We start from the raw sequence: 16,147 nt of genomic DNA, 5'->3' as shown, positions 1-16,147 counted from the left end.
GCACCTGGCTCTGGTTATGAGGGTCAGCAAGGAGGCAGAGAGGAAAAAGAGCAAGTGAAGTAGGGCTACGCTCGCCTTGGCTGCTCAAGCAAGGCTTTGTAGGTGCTTATTCTGAAGGTTATATATTGTTTTATTTAGTTATTTAAAATTTTAAGGCAATAAAAAGCTTTCAGATTAAAAAAATAAGTTATAAAAAATTTCAAGCCTACGCTAAAGTAAAGATGACAGTGACTGATTCACTGGATGGGTGTTTTCAGCAGAAAAATGACACACTCGCTTAAAAGGATCCCTTTTAGTGACTGTGAACAGGATAGACCGAGCAGCTGCAGGGCAGAAGCAGTAAGGTCAGGTAGGCTATGACAGTAATTTCTAGAGACAGCAGTGCTTTGAGTGGTGGGGAGAAGGTGCAGATTCTGGATCCATTTTTTAACGTAGTCCCATAGTACATGCCGACTGACTAAAGCAGGAAAGTCAGGGGTTCAAAGTGACATTTTTGGTCCTGGCAACTCTAAGAATGGAGTTTCCGTTGAGACGAAGACTGAAGAAGAAGGTTTTGAGGGGAAGATCATTAGCTCCTATGCCTCCAAGAAATCGAAATGGAATTTCAAGGATGCTATCTTCTATATGGACTAGACATATCCTTTTAGTAGCATAAATAACTATTTTGAATTTTTAATTTTAAATATTATAAACATTTCTCCACTTTGCTGTATAGGCAAAGCAAATAAGGGCTGCGTCTTTCTGGCAACATGCACTAAAAGCCTGATTAGCTACGCAAAGCGACTGCACTTTCTCTTCCCAGTCGGTAGAGGGCATCCGGGCAGCGGAGGACGCCGTTCTATCCTGAGATCCGGAAGCTTCTCCCTCTCTCTTTTTTTCCTCACCTCCCTCGTATCCTTCGCCCCGGAAGTGCTCTTCGGCACTGATTGACGGCGTGACTTTGACCGCTTCCAGTAGTAGTGCTGGTTGCTGGACAGAGCCGGAGTCGAGGGACCTTCTCTCCTGTGCTGAGTTCGCCATGAGGTTGCTGGGAGCTGCCGCCGCCGCGGCTGTGGGCCGCGGGCCGCTCCCGCGGGTTCCCGCAGCCCTGAGCTGGCAGGGGAAGCAGGTAGTGGAGTCCGGCTGGGCAAGACCGCACTACGGTCTGTCCCCGGGACCTTGCGGTGCGTCCGGGACCAGGGGGGAAGCGACAGCCCTCCCTCCCTGGCATCTCCTTACTGACAACTCCGAATGGACCTCAGTGTGAAAAGCCCCCTGGGTATCTGCATAGCTGCTGGTTATTAATGAGCAGCGTCTCTGTGCCCTGGGAGGTTGGGCGGCCTCCCGTTAAGCCTTGTATTTTTGGTATACCTTAAAGAGAAGAGGTAACTGGAGTGAAGATCAAGACAACTGAAAAATTAGTGTGTTCAGGGCTCGAACCCAGGGCTTCTGGCTCATTCTCCAGTGCTCTTTTCAGTACAGCGTGTCGTTGGGCTGAGTGCTATCTCTTTTAGCTGACCTGGGTTATTTGATTTGTAGCCTTACCTTCCCAGTACCTTTCTTTTGTACCGTCCTTTTGCGGAACGCGGGGAGAGGTCGCAGAGTGGACTAGCATTCAGTTCAGTTTAGTTGCTCAGTCGTATCCGACTCTTCGCGACCCCATGAACAGCAGCACGCCAGGCCTCCCTGTCCATCACCAATTCTCGGAGCCTACCCAAACCCATGTCCATTGAGTCGGTGATGCCATCCAACCATCTCATCCTCTGTCATCCCCTTCTCCTGCCCTCAATCTTTCCCAGCATCAGGGTCTTTTCCAATGAGTCAGCTCTTCACATCAGGTGGCCAAAGTATTGGAGTTTCATCTTCAGCATCAGTCCTTCCAAAGAACACCCAGGACTGATTTCCTTAAGGATGGACTGGTTGGATCTCCTTGCAGTCCAAGGGACCCTCAAAAGTCTTCTCCAACACCACAGTTCAAAAGCATCAATTCTTTGACACAGCTTTCTTTATAGGTCAAATCTCACATCCATAGGTCACTACTGGAAAAACCATAGCCTTGACTTTTTGACAAAGTAATGTCTGCTTTTGAATATGCTATCTAGATTGGTCATAACTTTCCTTCCAGGGAGCAAGCGTCTTTTAATTTCATGGCTGCAGTCACCATCTGCAGTGATTTTGGAGCCCCCCAAAATAAAGTCAGCTGCTGTTTCCACTGGTTCCCCATCTATTTGCCATGAAGTGATGGGACCAGATGCCATGATCTTCGTTTTTTGAATGTTGAGCTTGAAGCCAGCTTTTTCACTCTCCTCTTTCACTTTCATCAAGAGGCTCTTTAGTTCTTCACCTTCTGCCAGAAGGGTGGTGTCATCTGCATATCTGAGGTTATTGATATTTCTCCCGGCAATCTTGATTCCAGCTTGTGCTTCATCCAGCCCAGAGTTTCTCATGGTGTACTCTGCATATAAGTTAAACAAACAGGGTGACAATGTACAGCCTCGACGGACTCCTTTTCCTATTTGGAACCAGTCTGTTCCATGTCCAGTTCTGATTGTTGCTTTCTGACCTGCATTAGGTAGGAGTTGATCCTTTCCTGTCATGCAGAACTTTGCTTTGCTTGCTGATATCCCAGGAGTTTAGCAACTAAGCACTGATCACCCAGATTCCATTTTCTGAATGGAAATCAATTACATACTTTCTTCTACTTCCCCTTATCTAGAAGTGGCTGCAGTGCATTTTGGATGTGTAGTCATGTAGGGAGGGATTTATATTATGTCTTGATTGCATAAAATGCAGAATTCCCTGTCACCACTGGAGTACAATAAAGTTGGAGTAAAAGTTGTCGTTGTTGTTTAAAAGTTATTGTTTTGGGGTAGAAGAAATTGGCAACCTTTTGTACACTACCTTGAACATGTTGGCACCTCCGCATACAGCTTAAAAATCCTCAAAAATCCTTGCTAGTTGTGAATCTACAATAAGAAGGAACGGGGAAAATCAAAGTAAAATTTAGAGTGAAAACTATTTCCTATTAAAGCAGCTGTTGGGAACTTTCTGTTTTTATCAGCCTCTGTATGTTTTCAAACCTGTGCCATTTAGTAAAAATATCTGTCCATTTATATTTATGAATTTATTAAGAAATAATTTATTAATTTGCATGTATTTTTTCCGAGTTGTTTTTTTTTAAGAGTATGCTTTTCCTGTTCTGCCTTGCAGTCTCTTCCTTGGTTATAGGAGTTGACAGTTGAGACATTCACTGTTTTGCCTTTTCAGGCTATCTCCTATGCCGTTTTGTGTTCATCAAGATTTCTCATTCACCCCTTTCTAATTGTCCACTGTTATCTCATGAAATGCACTGAATCGAGCTCTTATTTTTTCAGGCTAAGTGGAAGATCTGCCGATGGTGTTCATCAGGGGTGATTCCTAATGAAAAGATACGAAATATTGGAATCTCAGCTCACATTGATTCTGGGAAAACTACGTTAACAGAACGAGTACTTTACTACACTGGCAGAATCGCAAAAATGCATGAGGTATGGGGTTCATGGTTGACTTCAGATTAGTTTGACCTTGGTTTGATTGTTTTGTAAGGATTTAATAAACGACAATCCTGAAAGATTAGAAAGATGGTAACCCTGGAAATTTAATCAGAATCACAAAGTGGATAGCTCAGGTTGGCTTGAAATGTTGCTCTGAGGAGTTTCTTTAGAAATCGTCACTCTGGGTATCCTGAGTAGATTGTTTTTTTAAGAATGTTAAGTCAATCCGAGAAAACCATAATTGAAAAAGACACGTGTACCCTAGAGTTCATCACAGCGCTATTTACAACAGCTAGGACTTGGAAGCAACCTTGATATGTCCATCAACAGATGAGTAGAGAGAGAGACACACACACACACATGAATATTAACCAGGCATAAAAAAGAATGTTTTAGTGAGATGGAGTCTGTTATTTAGAGTGAAGTAAGTCAGAAAGAGAAAAGCAAATATTGTATATTAAAATATATATATGGAGTCTAGAAAAATGCTTTTGATGAACGTATTTGCAGGGAAGGAATGGAAACGCAGAGGTAGAGAATGGGTTTGTGGACACGGTTGGGGAAGAAGAGAGTGGGATGAATGGAGAAAGCAGCATAGACGTATATGCCCTGCCATGTGCAAAATACATAGCTGGTGAAAAGTTGCTGTGTAACACAGGGATCCCAGCCTCGTGATCTGTGACGTAAAGGGGTGTGATGAGAAAGTGGAGGGAGGCTTAAGAGGGAGTGCGTATATGTACAATTATGACTGATTCATGTTGATCTATGACAAACCAACGCAACATTGTAGAGCAATTTTCCTCCAATTAAAAAATTTAAAAAAAAAGAATGTTAAGTCAATACGATATACCCCTAAGCAGCCATAAATATAATGTTTACATACTTTTAAATGTTTTGGAGAGATGTTTATAATGTTAAGTGGGGAAAGTGTTTAAAATGTTGATGTATAGTATTAGCCTACTAGTTAAAAATTATAGTTATCAGGAAAAAACTGTTTTAGAAAATCTTGGAACTCTCCTGAAGGCATAACATATCCAGTAACTCAACTTTCCAATTAAAAGTGTTACTTCAGATGAAGACCATCTTGTTAAATCACAGACTTTAGAAGCTGAATCCTTCTCACCCAGCCCTCAAAGTCCACGAGTAGCATAGTAGGGAAATACCTGTTCCCTGCACACCTGCTCACAGACTAACACAAGGCAGGTAGGAGAAACATGGCAGAGAGAGCAAGGGTGGCTTTTAAGACCAGGTGACGCTCAGTGGTAGCAGCTGCTGACAACAGCAGTGAAAAAAGGGTTACTGTTAATAGAGGCCAAATACTGTAATCAGTTTTCGATTGAAGTTGCCTGAGATTTGGTTTGACAATTAGGTTTCTCTGTGTTCTGGTTCCTTCTGTAAAGATGTCTTCCCTTCTTGGAAGGCAGGGACAGAGAAATCTAAATTGCTCTGCTTGTGTTTAGGTGAAAGGCAAAGATGGAGTTGGTGCTGTCATGGATTCCATGGAACTAGAGCGACAAAGAGGAATCACTATTCAGTCAGCGGCCACCTATACCATGTGGAAAGATGTCAATATCAACATAATAGATACTCCTGGTGAGTTGAGTTCTTGGTTTTATTGCAGCCTTTTGGGCAGTAACACACTTCTTTCCTCTCCTATGACCTAGCTCATTTTTTAATATCAAATAAAACTCCAAAAGTGTAACTCTGAATTCCCTATTAGAGAAATCTGAATGGGACCTAAAATACTTCATCCTTAAGTGGTTTCTTTGAAAACCAGTGCAAATAAATAGTGACTAGGAAGATTCCTACCTTTTACATGTTGCTGCTGATTCCAGAGGTGCCCATGCCCTAGTATCTTTTTGCAGTTTGATTTTGTTAGGCCCCTGGACCTTACGGTTGGTGAATGATATTGGTGGTTTAAAGAATCCACATTCTAATTAGACTTCCATAATGATAAGAGGTAGACTTTTATCTGTGCACGTTGTAAAAATTCAGACTGCTTTTTAAGACCTTCACACACTTCTCTGTCTCGCTCAGGGCACGTGGACTTCACAATAGAAGTTGAAAGAGCCCTGAGAGTGCTGGATGGCGCAGTCCTGGTTCTCTGTGCTGTCGGAGGGGTGCAGTGCCAGACCATGACTGTCAACCGTCAGATGAAGCGCTACAATGTTCCGTTTCTCACTTTCATTAACAAGCTGGACCGCATGGGCTCCAACCCAGCCAGGGCCCTGCAGCAGATGAGGTACTGCACCTTAGAGCAGAGCGGAGTTATGATCCAGCTAACAGACCACACATCTGGAAACACAGTTAATTCAGTGTCATTGAGCTTTATCCTTAATATTTTTTTCCTTCTTAAAATTCACATATGTGAATTACTTATCTTAGTAAATGGAACCCTGATGGCCATAGTTTAGTTTGTGATATGATGTTATCAACTACTTTCTCTGTATAATAGGGGAAATATGACTTAAATTTTTAGAGAATTTGAAGCATTCAGAACTCCTCTGGTAATTTGTAGTGTTGTAATTAGAGAAGTTATAATCTAGGACAGATTGTAAAGGTACTTCATGTTTATTTAGACAAGCGTAAAGGATTGAAACTCCAGTACTTTGGCCACCTCATGCGAAGAGCTGACTCATTGGAAAAGACTCTGATGCTGGGAGGGATTGGGGGCAGGAGGAGAAGGGGACTACCAAGGATGAGATGGCTGGATGGCATCACAGACTCGATGGACACGAGTCTGAGTGAACTCCAGGAGTTGGTGATGGACAGGGAGGCCTGGCGCGCTGCGATTCATGGGGTCGCAAAGAGTCGGACACGACTGAGCGACTGAACTGAACTGAAAGGGTTGTCTTCAGTTTTAACCTTTATTTGAGGAATTTTAATTTAATGCCTTAAATTGTCAATACGACGCGATGTTCTTGTTTTCATCAGTTACTGTATTTGTTGGGATAGCAGCAGTCCTTCCTTCCTAGACATAACCCAGTGGTCTTCACACGATTTTACTTTTTTCACAGTGCGATGTATTTCACACGCCTTTGAGAAGAGTCGATTTCACTTTTTACCTTTTGTAGATCTGTAGATGGAGCCATAGAGCTCCTACTCAAGTCTGCGCCGGAGCTCTTGGATGTAGGCAGTCAAGGCTGTGGCAGTGGAGAGACTAATGTGTCTCATGACAGGAGATGCAGTGTTAGGGGCCTTGAAGTGACGGTATTGCTGTGTGCTCTCTGATGGAGGTGACGTGTTTGAGAATATGCGAGTGAACCTTTTCTTTTTTGGGTGTTTGTAATACTTTCTTGGTAAAATGAAATGTTTTCACTTTTTGTTCTAATTATATTTTACTTGTGGTTGGCAATAGACGGGCTCTTTCCACCAACTCTCTTTCTGAATTCCAGGCAGATTCTCTTTCAGCATTTATTTGACTATTTTGGTAGTCAAATACTACTTTGCTCCACTCCCTTTATCTGTTACCTCATCCTATAATTCCCATTAAATAGGTTTTGAAGCTTCTGAGTCTGGCCTCTCTGTCTTACTTTTTCTGCCACACTTTCTCATACTTTCTGTTTCCTTCTCATTTTTCCCTGGGTGATGAGAAAATTTTTGAGGTTAGTCTTCCAATTCACTTCTCTGGTATTCATCTGCTTCCCTTCTGTTATTTAGCCTGCTTTTTGTTCTTTTTAATCCCAGCAATAATGTAGTTCAGTTTCATATTAATGGAGGTGATTACTTCTTGGATCTTTACATTTTATTTTCTCTAGTAACTCTTTCCTTAGAAGTTAGTACTGTTTCTTGAACTCCCATCTCTTTCAAGCTGTTCGTTTCCTTCAAATATTTGGTAGTTCTTAGTTATCTGGTCGAAGTCACAGACTGAACAGCATATTTCTACTTGAATGTGAATTCCTGCCAATGAGTGTCATTTCCGTTCTGTGCTTGTGCCTGATTGGATGCACAGGCTGATGATGAGTGTCTAATAACCACCGTATGGATTTTCCCTCTAAGGAACTTCCTTTTCGGATAGCTGTACTTGGCTTCACTTGTATTAGCTGATCCAAGAAGGAGATGTGGGCACAATTATCCCACCATCCTTTAATCTCCTGGCCAACCACTCAGTGGCCTGCCTTCTCCCTTCTGTGTCTGATTCAGGGTATTTTGGGGACCCAATGGGAAAAACACTTATCTTACAGTTACTTTTGTTGCCTAAATAGTGTTGTGCTTCCTGAGCACAATGAATTTGTCAGTCTGTTCCCAGCTGCTTTGTACCTTTGGCTCTGACCTGCTAATCAGTTCTAAAGATCTGCTATTGATTTCTTTTTTTTAATTTATTTTGTCAGTTCAAAGAAATTTGGTGAAGAGAAAAAGGGGTAAACATGTGTTTTTATTTTTCAGGTCTAAACTAAGTCATAACGCAGCGTTTATGCAATTGCCCATTGGTTTAGAGAATGATTTTAAAGGTATTATAGATCTTATTGAGGAACGAGCCATCTATTTTGATGGAGACTTTGGGTAAGTGTTAAAAATATACTGTTGAAATCTTATATTTTAAAAAAGTATCAAAGAGAAGGAAATGGATGACTGCTTTAAATATAAACCTTTTTGAAATGAGACTGAAAAAAATGTCATCTAAGATGATTTTCTTTTAATGCATTTAATTCTAGTCACTTCCCATTTTGCTTAGCATTCATTCCAAGGGGGAGTATGTTACTCTTTGGATGATATATGTGTATCACATTATGATATACATGGTATGGTGAAAGGAGGCCTTCAGCTTAAACTAATGATGTAATATCTCTTTTCTACTTTTATTCATCAATCTGTTCATTCGTTCTGTAGATTTTGTTGGAACAACTACTGTGTCGTGAGTATTGTTATAAAAGCTGGGAAGAAAGAAGGGATTATAAATACTTCTCTACTTTATAGGATTACAAGATAAAAAGATTAATGTGTAAAAGAAGTTACATATTCTTTTATATAAATAAAAGAATGTAGTTTGGGCAATACAAAAAGCAAATTGGTAACTTTTGACATGGTATTTGGTCCATCAGCCAACTTTTGAGAGACCTTGGCATACAAAGCCCAGTGCTTATCAAACTGTGGCATTCAGAAAAATCACCTGGAAAAACGCACATATCTGGATCTACTCGCAGGGATTCTAATTCAGTAGCTATAGAGTGGGGCCTGGTATTTGCATCTCTGGAATGCTCCCAAGTGGCGCTGATGTTTCAGATCTGAATGCCATAGTTCAAGTGGCACTAAATAGACAGTGTGGGGAGTTGTAAGTGATCCTTTGTTCTGAAGAGTCGCTCTGGAGCCTGGCAGTTTCTCCAAAGGTCCTTTTTAAGGGGGTCCCTTCCTTTGTGTGGAGAAGGAAATGGCAACCCACTCCAGTATTCTTGCCTGGAAAATTCCATGGATGGAGGAACCTACAGTCCATGGGGTCGCAGAGTCGGACACAACTGAGTGACATTTACTTTACTTCCTCTATTTTGGAACTGAGATTAATAGTCTGGCAGGTGGATGAAAGCCATTGTGATCAGATAACTATAGAGTTTATCTTTATTGACTATCTTTACGTAAGGAGAAGATCAAGCCTATTCAGTGGACAAGGCGTTTCTCTCACTTTTTGTTCCACAACTAAGTAATGACAACCAAGTTTACTTCTCACTCCTTAGAATGTAAGGGACAAGAATTTTTATCAGGTTTATTCACTGCTGTGTCCCCAGCCCTAGAATTGTCTGGTACAAAATAGGCACTCAAAAAATATTTTTAAGTAAATGATTACATTGCTTGCCTAGAATTACCAGTGCACACATTTCTGTCTTCTAAAGTAGAGGTTTTTAAACTTTGTTGTGCATCAGAACCACAGGTGGAACTTCTTAATATACCTGTGCCTTTTCTCAGCCCTAGACCACTGGGTATGTATATTTTGAAAGGAAGTTTCCAAAATGAAAGACTTAAGCAGGGACCTTGCCAGGAAGGAAGAAATTAGATTCTGAAGGCTGTGAAGAGCCATTCTTTAGCATAATAAGAATTATTTTCTGACCACTTGCAATTTGCTTCTCCCTTCCCCACCCCCTTTTTTTTTCAGGAATTTTTTTTCTGAAAAGCTTGTTATTGCTTGACATTAGATTCCATTTTTAAAGAAATATTTTTAAAGTGTTCAGACTGATGTTTGTAAATATCAAGTATGTCCATTTCTCTGTTGTATGTATTTATTTGTAACTTTTAGCTATCTGGCCCCTAAAGGAATGGAGAATAGAGGTCAAGTTTGGAGAGTCTATCATAATTAGTGAACTTTTTTTTTTAACTACAAAAGGGAGTATTCTGTATTAAAAAGAATTGTGTAATTGAATTTGTTATTAATGACCCGGAATAGTCAAGTCTCTAATCTTGCTTGTCAAACACTGTGATATTCTGATTAATTTGGTTAATAGAATTTTCCAGTACAGTTGACCCTTGAACAGTGTGGAGATTAGAGGTGTTGATCCCTCATCCAGTCAAAAGTTCAAGTATAACTGTTGACTCCCCCTAAAACTTACCTACTAATAACCTACTGTTGACTGGATGCTATCAAAAATGAAAAGATAACGTGAAAAGAAATTCATATTTATTTACAGGTATAACAGTTCATGCATTGATAAGAAAGAAGCAGCAATGTATTGCTTTATGGTAGCCTAGTGTAATTGGTGTAAAGCAGTAGCCTAGCCTAGTCATTATAAAATTGTTTATGGCATATGATATTATAATCATATTCCTAATACAGTATTGGAAATATTGTAACTTAAAAAAATTACCTGTGATGGTATTCAGTTTCTCTAATTCTGTGAGAGAGGCGTACTGTATGGATGTAATTCTGTGAAAGCAAAGTTAAAAAACAGTAATAAAACTTAACACATTTTAAATTTCATATTAAATATCACTTACTTATTCCTACGTAATGATAGCCTGTCCACTTCAATACAAGTCTTGCACACAATGTAATACAAGTATTTTTGCATGTTTATTGAAAAACATCTTTGTATAAGTGGACCTGCACAGTTCAAACCTGTATTGTTCACGGGTCAGCTGTACTCATGGGCTTTGGAGTCAGTTTGGCTTTGAATTGTGTGTGGCTAATATATATACTGGTAGTACAACCTTGAACGATTTGCTTTGCCTGTTTTAAAGTATTTTGTCCACTGTTCCGTCTGAATTTTACAGATACATATTTTTCTTATTTGTGATTTTAATGCAAAAATATCAGAGCTCTTACCTCAAAAAACATTTTGGCTGTTAGTTTATCTTTTTCATTGATAACTTATATGTTTAATTGAATATTCTTTTTCCAGATTAATTTTTATTGGAGTAAAGTTAATTACAACTTAATTGAATATTCTTAAAGCACCAAAATAAAACGTTTCTTCTCTTAGTCAGATTGTTCGATACGGGGAAATTCCAGCAGAATTCAGGGCGGCGGCAGCAGGCCACCGGCAGGAGCTGATTGAATGTGTTGCTAATTCAGATGAACAACTTGGAGAGATGTTTCTGGAAGAAAAAACTCCCTCAATCTCAGATTTAAAGGCAGGTGCTCTCAAAATATGTCTTATATTAACAAGAAAAAGAGGGTTTTTTGGGGTTTTGTTTTTGTTTTTTTGTAGGGAAGGGACATGATGCTTTTATGTAGGGGCTTTATTAATGAAATCCGAGCAAAGTTGTTTAACATAATTGGTTCCTTCAAAAAAAGTGTGACATGGCATATTACTCTTTTTAAGTAGTAAGTTATATAAAATGGGAAAGGAATCAGTTTGTTCTAAGAAAAAAGATATTTAAACAGTGAACCTCTTGAACCTATCTGTAGCAAAAAGAAAAAAAAGATAAACTATACATGTACGCTGTTGACTATTTGGAAGGCCATAGTTTCCTTTACTTGATTGTTCAACTCTTTAAAATGAAGTGATCACCTGCCTAAGACTGGTATTCAGTTTTTAAATAGACAGTTCTCCATTGTTGTTGCTTGGTCGCCCAGTCATGTTGCGAAATTGCGAAGCCCGACTCTGCAACCCTGTGGACTGCAGCACACCAGGCCTCCCTTGTCCCTCACCATCTCCCAGAGTTTGCCCAAGTTCATGTTCAGTGCATCGGTGATGCCATCCAGCCATCTCATCCTCTGACGCCCTCTTCTCCTGCCCTCAATCTTTCCCTGCATCAGGGACTTTTCCAATGAGCTGTCTGTCTGTATCAGGTAACCAAAATACTGGAGCTTCAGCTTCAGCATCAGTCATTCCAGTGAATTTTCAGGGTTGATATCCTTTAACATTGCCTGGTGTGATCTCCTTGCTGTCCAGGGGACTTTCACAAGTCTTCTCCAGCCCCACAGTTCGAAGGCATCAATTTTTTGGCATTCTGTGTTCTTTACCATTCAGCTCTCAGAACCACTGGGAAGACCATAGACTTAACTATACAGATCTTTGTCGGCAGAGTAATGTCTCTGCTTTCAACACACTGTCTAGGTTTGTCGTCGATTTCCTGCCAAGAAGCAACTGTCTTATGATTTCATGGCTGCAGTCACTGTGTGCAGTGATTTTGGAGCCCAAGAAGAGGAAAACTGTCACTGCTTCCACCTTTTCCCCTTCTGTTTGCCATGCAGTATGGGGCCAGATGCCATTATCTTAGTTTTTGGGTTTTTTTTTAGTCTTAAGCCAGCTCTTTCATTCTCCTCCTTCACCCTCATCAAGAGGCTCTTTAGTTCTTCTTCGCTTTCTGCCACTGGAGTGGTATCATCCCCATATTTGAGGTTGTTGATGTTTATCCCACCTATCTTGATCGCGGCTTGTAACTCATCCAGCCCAGCATTTCTCATGATATGCTCAATGTGTTGCTTAAACAAACAGAGTGATAGCCCTGTTGTACTCGTTTCTCCATCTTGAACGAATCAGTTGTTCCATACAGGGTTCTAACTGTTGCTTCTTGACCCACATACAGGCTTCTCAGAAGACAGATAAAATGATCTGGTGTTCCCATCTCTTTAAAAGCTTTCCACAGTTTGTCATGATCCACACAGTCAAAGGTTTTAACGTAGTCAATGAAACAGAGATAGATGTTTTTCTGAAACTCCCTTGCTTTCTCTATAATCTAGGGAATGTTGGCAATTTGATCTCTAGTTCCTCTTCCTTTTCTGAACCCACCTTGGACATCAGGAAGTTCTTCGTTTGCATAATGCTGAAGCCTGGCTTGCAAGATTTTAAGTATGACCTTACTAGCATGGGATATGAGTGTAGTTGTCCAATGGTTAGCACATTCGTTGGTACTACCCTTCTTGGGAATTGGGATGAGGATTGACCTTTTCCAGTCCTGTGGCTACTACTGGGTCTTCCAGATTTGCTGCCATAAAAACCTTGATGGTTTCATCCTTTAGGGATTTGAATAGTTCTGCTAGAATTTCATCGCATTCACTAGCTTTATTAACAGCAGGGCTTCTTAAGGCCCACTTGACTTCGCACTCCAAAACGTCTGGTTCTGGGCAACTAACCACACCGTTGTAATAATCTGGTTCGTTAAGATCTTCTTTATATAGTTCTTCAGTGTATGCTTTTCATCTCTTCTAGATCTTCAGCATCTACTAGGTCTCTACCATTTTTATCCTTTATTGTGCCTATCTTTGGGTGGAATGCTCCCTTGATGTTTCCAGTTTTTCTGAAGAGATCTCTAGCCTTTCCCCACTTGTTTCTTCTATTATTAAGCATGGTTCATTGAAGAAGGCCTTTTTGCCTCTTCTAGCTATTTTTTGGAACTCTGCGTTTAATTGGATATACCTTTCCCTCATTCCCTTGCTTTTCACTTTTCGCTTTGTTCTTCCGCTGTTTATAAGGCCTCTTCAGACAACCACTTTGCCTTCTTGCTTTTCTTTTTCTTTGGGATGAATTTGTTTGCCACTTCCTGTGCAGTATGGACCTCTGTCAGTAATTCTTTACTGTTAATTAGATCTAGTTGCTCCAACCTATTTGTTACCTCTACTGCGAATTCATACAGCATTTGATTTAAGGCATACCTGGCTGGCCTATTGGTTTTCCTGGTTTTCTTTAGTTTACACCTGTATTTTGCTATGAGACACTGATGATCTGAGCCAGAGTTAGCTCCACATCTTGTTTTTGCTGACTGTATACAGCTTCTCCATCTTCAGTTATAAAGAATATAATCAGTTTGATTTCAGTATTGACTAATTTGGTGATGTCCATGTGTAAAGTCATCTCTTGTGTTGTTGAAAAAGGGTATTTGTTATGACTGGTGCATTCTCTTGGCAGAATTCTGTTAACCTTTGCCCTGCTTCATTAGGTTCTCCAAGGCCAAACTTGCCTGTTACTCCAGGTGTATTTTGCCTTCCTGCTTTTGCATTCCAATCCCTGATGGTGAATAGAACATCTCTTAGGTGTTAGTTCTAGAAGGTCTTCTAGGTCTTTGTAAAACTGATCAGCTTCAGCTTCTTCTGCATTGGTAGTAGGGGCATAGACTTGGATTACTCTGATGTTGAATGGCTTGCCTTGGAAACGAATTGAGATCATTCTGTCTATTTTGGGGCTATACCCAAGTACTGTATTTCTACTCTTTTGTTGATTATGAAGACTACTCCTCTTCTTCTATGGGATTCTTGCCCACAGTAGTAGATATAATGGTCATCTGAAATTTTTTTAAAATATCAATTTATTTATTTTAATTGGAGGCTAATTACTTTACAGTGTTGTATTGGATTTGCCATACATCAACATGAATCTGCCACGTGTGCACATGTGTTCCCCATCCTGAACCCCTCTCCCACCTCCCTCCCCATACCATCCCTCTGGGTCATCCCAGTGCACCAGCCCCGAGCATCCTGTATCATGCATTGAACCTGGACTGGTGATTCATTTCACATATGATATTATACATGTTTCAATGCCATTTTCCCAAATCATCCCACCCTCACCCTCTCCCACAGAGTCCAAAAGACTGTTCTATACATCTGTGTCTCTTTTGCTGTCTCACATACAGGATTATCATTACCATCTTTCTAAATTCCATATATATGCATTAGTATACTGTATTGGTGTTTTTCTTTCTGGCTTTCTTCACTCTGTATAATAGGCTCCAATTGCATGCACCTCATTAGAACTGATTCAAATGTATTCTTTTTAATGGCTGAGTAATACTCCATTGTGTATATGTACCACAGCTTTCTTATCCATTTGTCTGCTGATGGACATCTAGGTTGCTTCCATGTCCTGGCTATTATAAACAGTGCTGCGATGAACGTTGGGGTACATGTGTCTCTTTCAATTCTGGTTTCCTTGGTGTGTATGCCCAACAGTAGGATTGCTGGGTCATATGGCATTTCTATTTCCAGTTTTTTAAGGAATCTCCACACTGTTCTCCATGGTGGCTGTACTAGTTTGCATTCCCACCAACAATGTAAGAGGCTTCCCTTTTCTCCACACCCTCTCCAGCATTTATTGCTTGTAAACTTTTGGATAGCAGCCATTCTGACTGGTGTGAAATAGTACCTCATTGTGATTTTGATTTGCATTTCTCTGATAATGAGTGATGTTGAGCATCTTTTCATGTGTTTGTTAGCCATCTGTATGTCTTCTTTGGAGAAATGTCTGTTTAGTTCTTTGGCCCATTTTTTGATAGGGTTGTTTATTTTTCTGGAATTGAGCTGCAGGAGTGGCTTGTATATTTTTTAGCTTAATTCTTTGTCAGTTGCTTCATTTGCTATTATTTTCTCCCATTCTGAAGGCTGTCTTTTCACCTTATAGTTTCCTTTGTTATGCAAAAGCTTTTAAGTTTAATTAAGTCCCATTTGTTTATTTTTGCTTTTATTTCCAATATTCTGGGAGGTGGGTCATAGAGGATCCTGCTGTGATTTATGTCGGAGAGTGTTTTGCCTATGTTCTTCTCTAGGAGTTTTATAGTTTCTGGTCTTACGTTTAGATCTTTAATCCATTTTTATTTTATTTTTGTGTATGGTGTTAGAAAGTGTCCTGGTTTCATTCTTTTCCAAGTGGTTGGCCAGTTTTCCCAGCACCACTTGTTAAAGAGATTGTCTTTTCTCCATTGTATATTCTTGGCTCCTTTGTCAAAGATAAGGTGTCCATAGGTGCATGGATTTATCTCTGGGCTTTCTATTTTGTTTCATTGCTCTATATTTCTTTGTGCCAGTACCATACTCTCTTCATGACTGTGGCTTTGTAGTAGAGCCTGAAGTCAGGCAGGTTGATTCCTCCAGTTCCGTTCTTCTTTCTCAAGATTGCTTTGGCTATTCGAGGTTTTTTGTGTTTCCATACAAATTGTGAAATTATTTGTTCTAGTTCTGTGAAAAATGTGGCTGGTAGCTTGATAGGGATTGCATTGAATCTATAGATTGCTTTGGGTAGTATACTCATTTTCACTATATTGATTCTTCCAATCCATGAACACGGTATATTTCTCCATCTATTAGTGTCCTTTCTTTTACCAGTGTTTTATAGCTTTCTGTGTATAGGTCTTTAGTTTCTTTAGGTAGATATATTCCTAAATATTTTATTCTTTTCATTGCAATGGTGAATGGAATTGTTTCCTTAATTTCTCTTTCTATTTTCTCATTATTAGTGTTGTATAGAAATGCAAGGGATTTCTGTGTGTTGATT

General features: G+C 40.0%; 1 protein-coding gene across 1 annotated transcript in view; it reads left to right on the top strand.

The window, feature by feature from the left end:
• Positions 1-819: 819 nt before the first annotated feature.
• Positions 820-16,147, top strand: part of GFM1 (G elongation factor mitochondrial 1) — a 51,344-nt gene continuing 36,016 nt past the window's right edge. The window contains exons 1-6 of the mRNA XM_069561478.1: positions 820-1,108; positions 3,354-3,506; positions 4,973-5,105; positions 5,550-5,754; positions 7,899-8,015; positions 10,919-11,069. Of these exons, the coding sequence (XP_069417579.1) occupies positions 1,019-1,108; positions 3,354-3,506; positions 4,973-5,105; positions 5,550-5,754; positions 7,899-8,015; positions 10,919-11,069 (849 nt within the window). The 5' untranslated portion in view covers positions 820-1,018. The remainder of the gene's footprint in view (positions 1,109-3,353; positions 3,507-4,972; positions 5,106-5,549; positions 5,755-7,898; positions 8,016-10,918; positions 11,070-16,147) is intronic.

This window comes from Ovis canadensis, chromosome 1, assembly GCF_042477335.2.
Source record: "Ovis canadensis isolate MfBH-ARS-UI-01 breed Bighorn chromosome 1, ARS-UI_OviCan_v2, whole genome shotgun sequence".
Lineage (NCBI taxonomy): Eukaryota > Metazoa > Chordata > Mammalia > Artiodactyla > Bovidae > Ovis > Ovis canadensis.
The sequence above is the reverse complement of the archived record's forward strand: the minus strand, read 5'-3'. Positions and strand labels throughout refer to the sequence as shown.